Source organism: Orycteropus afer, unplaced genomic scaffold (assembly GCF_000298275.1).
Source record: "Orycteropus afer afer isolate SDZICR_OR568_19922 unplaced genomic scaffold, OryAfe1.0 scaffold00008, whole genome shotgun sequence".
NCBI lineage: Eukaryota > Metazoa > Chordata > Mammalia > Tubulidentata > Orycteropodidae > Orycteropus > Orycteropus afer.
The window spans coordinates 25,818,244-25,824,127 of NW_006921595.1; the positions used below are offsets into that span (position 1 = coordinate 25,818,244).

Here is a 5,884-nt window from a genome sequence, read left to right on the forward strand (position 1 = left end):
AATTCTTCTGCTAGTTGGGGTTTAGTCCAAATCTGCATCCTTTCCTTCAAGGCTCAGGGGTCCAAGATTATCTTCTGTGTCTATGTTAATTGGTTTCCCTTTTCTTTGTTGAAGAGGGTCTGTGCAATCCTTCTGCCTAGTCTGCCATCTTGCCCCGCCTCCTCATTTCTAATAATATTATTCTTAACCATTCTTTAAGAAGGTTTAAATTTATCCAAGACATTTTAATTTTCCTCACTAATTTCCATTATTAGCATTGCCTTCTTAAAGTTCTACCTCAAATAAAGGCAAGCCAGATATGGGCTACATTTTCTTAAATGATGTTAGTTCTTGCTCAATGATGTGAGTTCTTGCTCTAAAATCTTATGACACATAGAAGAAGAATTATAATATCAGAATTATTTAAGATTTGGGAAAAATCTGTCAAATTTGCTCAATGAGATGGTATCTTAATAGGTGGGAGTAATACCACTGTTTTCATTGACAGTGGTTTTCCTTATGCTAAGTTGTTTGTATACATACTAAAAAATATATCTAGAGCTTTTATTCATGTTGTTACCAGGTTATGTATGACTTAAACTATTTTTTATACTATTTTTTGTAGAAGGTGTCATGATTTTGATGTTTATGTGTTCTGGGATTAAAAAGAAAAATATATTTTCAAATTTCCTTATGGTTTAAGCCTGAAATATTTTTTATCCCCTTGAATTAGAAACTTTTTTGTTTCTCTTGCTCCAGAGAAACAAATATTCTCTTTTCTTTTCTTTCTTGTGTAGTGCCTATGATCAGAAGCCACAAGTGGGAATGAGGCCCTCCAATCCCCCAACACCATCCAGCACTCCAGTGTCCCCACTGCATCATGCATCTCCAAATTCAACTCACACTCCGAAACCTGACCGGGCCTTCCCAGCTCACCTTCCTCCATCACAATCCATACAAGACAGCAGCTACCCCATGGACCACAGGTAAACTGCAGATACTGTTTTTCAAAATTGCTTTTAGAACTCTTGGAAGAAATTCCTTTGACCACTTTTGAAGACCTCATAGTAGATTTAAGGTGAATATACTAATTTTGCACATCTGTGCAAAAATATTTTTAGAAAGAGCTTGCTCTATCTATACGTATAAATAATTTGTGGAGAAGGTCATTTATAAACATTCCTTTTATAAACATTTAAATTGGTTGCTAAAATGGAAAATTAATCTATATACTGACATTTGAACATTTCCCTTTCACTTTGCTTGAATTAAATTGCTTCATTTAAACTTTACATCAGATCATCCTATTTTTATGAGCATATGTGTGTACTTGTTCTGTAAAGTTAAGAGACTAATTTTAGTAGGTGGCTTATGGAATTAGGTTCTTTACTTTAGATTGAATGGTTTAGCTATGTATAGTGTTTCAGAATACAACTCATTTGATTAAAAATATTTGCCATCTTTTGTAAGTGATGAATATTAAATGCCAACAGATGCATGAGCTGGACACTGAGAGCATAAAATGTTGAATCTCAGTTAGTGTCACTTAAATGATCAAGGCAAGAACTAGAGTGTACTATTAAGGAGGATGCTTACATTGGAAATTCTTGATTTCTAGAGACAAATTCATATTTAAATAAAATATTAAAGGACGTTTAGAGGTCCTTAGACACTACCTTTGTATACCACTAACACGTAGGTTGATCGTGTACAGCCTCCCTCCTTTCCTCTTTTACATAATTATATATAAACAGCAGTGTGCTGGTAAATGCTTAACAACAGGCTCTCTGATTTGTAGCATTTTCCAAGTCTATGATATAAAAGCTGCTCCAGTGGCCAGTTACAAGCCATCAATGTGACATCATTGTTGTTTTGCCTTCGAGTCGGCCCCGACTCATAGCGACCCCTCCTTGGGTTTCCGAGGTAGTATCACTATGAAAGTAGGATTGCCCAACCTTCCTTCTGAGGAGTGGCTGGTGGGTTTGAACCACCAGCCTTCTGGTGAGCAGTCAAGTGCCTTAGGCACTATGCTACCAGAGCTCCTAATGTGATATCAGTCAATGTGGAATTGGAAAGAGATGTGCAATACCACACCACTATTTAGTATTTCCACTGTAAAAATATAATTGTTGTAAATGACCTCAAGAGCATAGTTATAGTGAAATGTAGTAAATTACTAGAAAGTGATACATTTTGCATTTTTTACTGAATTTGTTTTTAATGTAATTTGTAATTGTGAATTTATGTATTTTAATTTTTTGTAATGGCTGTGTTAACAACTGAGTCACAAAATTCCTGAAAATTTAACAATCTGTTCTCATAAGCCAGTGCAAACTGGCTCTGACACACCATTGTAAAAATAACTCAGTCACAGGAATCCTTTAGATCAGCATAGGAAAGCAGAAGATACGCCCCTGGCACCTTTCTGAAAATTATGGAACACTCAAATCTGGCTTTTGTACATTATTTGATGGAACTTAATCTCAAAGTCAGTAACTTTTTGTGGTGTGAAAGGATAAGATAGAAGCATTCTTTCTAGTGTGAAACTAAACCATATCTTCCCTACCTTTGTTTCCATCGTTAACTCCTCTTGTGCTTTTATTATTCGGTGCTCACTGTTCCCTTTCCCTTCTCACCCTGTAGACTTGAGACCTTTTCAGAGTGCAATGCTATGTGCATCTGTGTAAACAATTTTGTAAATACAGATGAAAGAATTCTTACTGCAGGGTGGGCCACCAAACAAAAGCACATTGTGCAGGACTAGAAGGGAAAAAAAGGGTATAAACAAAAGGAAAATTTTCTTTTGCCCACTTCTAGTGACTTCCAAGAAGAGTTCTTGATAACTGAGTCTTTCACACTTCAAAGAAGTGCCAGAATTGTAGATTGCGTAATTTGCTTTCTGCGTGGTTATTTCTCAGGGAGGGTGCCTGCCCAACAAGCAGTGTGTCTGTTTTTAGATGACCTAACTTGAGATGCTTTAGCCAAATCCATTTTAATTTCTCTACCTGAAGTTGAATATTTGAGACTGAGAACAGCCGGCCCGGAACTACAAGAGGGAAGCTCGGGGTCTTTTCCCACTGCCCCCCACCGAGTTTTGAGGACAGTACCAGCTGGCCAATCCCAGGAAAATCTCTGCAGCCTTATGTTTCTGAGGAGGATTTCTTGGAGGGCCCTGGCCAACCAACGACAATTCCTCAGTTATAAATGGCAACTTTGCTTCGGGAACAGATCCTTTCACCTCCAGCTCAGGCACCCCACCTCACTCTGGGAATGTTTTGTGGCCAACTGGCCTGCACCCTGCTTCCTTTCCTCAGGCTCGCTCTGTTCCTCTAGTCAGCCCTTTGGCACTCTTTCCCGAACCCACTGTGCAGGAATCCTGTTTCCATCACTTAGGCCCTTAAATTCTCATCGACTCTCAATGCTGTTATCTCTCTTGCAGAAGCTTTATGAATCATTTTCTCTTTACCAGAGGTCGGTGATTCGTGAGAGTTGCGTCAAAAACATACTGCTTCCTGTGAAGCATGTGTCTTTGGTATATAAATGGTCCTCAGCAAGTACCAATTGGAATCAGGTCGAGTCGTAAAAACAAATGGCTTGATTCCTTACAAAGCTTTCAGTACAAGTATTATTAACTTCCTTTTAAGGCTTCGCAAGTGAGCCGGTTTCTTATTTTAACTTCAAGTTACAATTTTCTGATTCACTCCTTGACAGTTCTTAATGATAATTTCTGTTTCTTTTTTTGGCTAATGAAATAAGCAAGAGAAGGGAAATGAATGCAGTGCCAGTCAGCCTAACTGTTTTGCACTATCCGAATTTCTAAGTTTATTTTCTGCAGGTGTAGGTGGAATTGCTTTACATGGCAGCCAGTGAGTCTAGAGTTAAATCACAGGATGGAGCATTCTTAGAAATCCTGAAAGAATTGCTTTGCCATTCTTTAGCTTTTACCTTATTTCCATTTAACATTACTAAAATTAATACTTCCGTAGTGATACTGCCTCGGAAACCCAAGGAGGGGTCGCTATGAGTCGGGGCCGACTCGATGGCAAACAACAACAACAACAACAAAATTAATTGCTAACTTTCCAAACTGAAGTCTAAGCCATGATTTTAGTGAGTGGAAGGTGGTGGTTCGAAGGCCTACTTTTGCTCGTAGAAATGTTGAATTGATCATTGTTAGGTACTCCTGGGGCATTTTTATAGAACTTTTAAATTTTTAATTAATCCACATCTTTGTGGTGGGTCAATGATATTATGGATGAGAAGCACAGAACAGAACGCTTATGTGAGTAGCCAATTGTTAAACGGTATAACCAAGGTTGAAGCATGGAGACTCATTCTCAGCCTTCTGCCAAGGTCTCGGAACTTCCTCATAACCTAACAATATGACTTGCCCCAAATCTATGCATGTGTAAATATTTTTTCATCTTCGGAGATCTGTTGTATAAAATTAATTTTATCAACTTGATATTTCGTTTGATGTTGTCAGAAGTGAGTATGTTCCATTGCTGTTTAATAATCAAGAAGTGATCTTTTAAAGCCACCTTCTAATTCAGACACCATAATATCCAGTGTTTTTTTCTCACTGGAAGGTAATGCTAATTAGGACATTGTTAAGGAACTAGAATCCTGTCCATTTCAGAAGAGAGTTAAGGATTCCTCTCTTGCTTCCTCGGTAACTGATGTAATGGAAAGGAAACCAGTAAGTAGGTGTCTGTTTGGTTTTCTCTTTTTTTGTTGCTTAGTTTGGTTTAAGAGAATTAAAAGATAGATCAAATTTGAGACCATTCTGTCTTCCCTGATTATTATTATATATAATTATTTGAGACCCTTTAATCATGGATATTATATGAATAATCCAATTTATTTAGAACTGGGCATTTTAGCTGTTAGGGTGTGTATTTCCTCAAAATAGAGCATCATACCTCTACTCAAGGCACAGCTTTAACTTCCTGTAATGTACTGAAGAGGTGCTGCAAGGGATTGATTAGAAGGGAAACACAACTCATGTTATGATTAAAAAGCATAGTTCTACTGAACTGGGAAAAGAACTCTAGTCTTTGTTAAGGATTTACTCTGTGGGTCAGCTGGTGTCATATTCATTAATTAAGCAGTTAAAAATCATTGCAATATTTTAAGTAATAGTCCTTGTTACCATTTTATCTGAAACATGTTCTCTCATTCCCCAGATTTCGCCGCCAGCTTTCTGAACCCTGTAATTCCTTTCCTCCTTTGCCGACCATGCCAAGGGAAGGACGTCCTATGTACCAACGTCAGATGTCTGAGCCAAACATCCCCTTCCCACCTCAAGGCTTTAAGCAGGAGTACCATGACCCAGTGTATGAACACAACACCATGGTTGGTGGTGCGGCCAGCCAAAGCTTCCCCCCTCCTCTGATGATTAAACAGGAACCCAGAGATTTTGCGTATGATTCAGGTAGGTTTATGCTTTGATGGAATTACATTTAAATCATCTTTTCACCTCCCTAATTACTTTGGCTAGTCCTGTCGTCAGACTGGGTGGTTCCTGACCATCTTTTATGGGATCTTTAGATTTTATTTGAATTTTGCAGTGCTTTCAAACTACTTTGGCATGAGCTGATGGTTTAAATAAAGTCTAGAATTAAAATCAGTCCAAAGAAAAGTTGAGTTTGCAAATTTTTGCCTACTCTCAGTCCAAGAGAGTAATATTTTAAGTCTTTTCTAGATTCTGTGGTTATTTCTGTTTTGTTCCTGCACTGATGTTTAATAACTATGTTTACAGAAAATAGTGTTCATCTATGTTGTTGTTGTTGTTATGTGCCGTCAAGTCAGTCCTGACTCATAGCGACCCCTCCTTGGGTTTCCGAGGCAGTATCACTACGGAAGTAGGATTGCCCAACCTTCCTTCCGAGGAGTGGCTGGTGGG

General features: G+C 38.1%; 1 protein-coding gene across 1 annotated transcript in view; it reads left to right on the forward strand.

Moving 5' to 3' along the window:
- The window catches only part of ETV1 (ETS variant transcription factor 1), a 106,616-nt gene that overhangs the window by 68,441 nt on the left and 32,291 nt on the right, over nucleotides 1-5,884 (forward strand). The window contains exons 6-7 of the mRNA XM_042781531.1: nucleotides 777-965; nucleotides 5,166-5,413. Of these exons, the coding sequence (XP_042637465.1) occupies nucleotides 777-965; nucleotides 5,166-5,413 (437 nt within the window). The remainder of the gene's footprint in view (nucleotides 1-776; nucleotides 966-5,165; nucleotides 5,414-5,884) is intronic.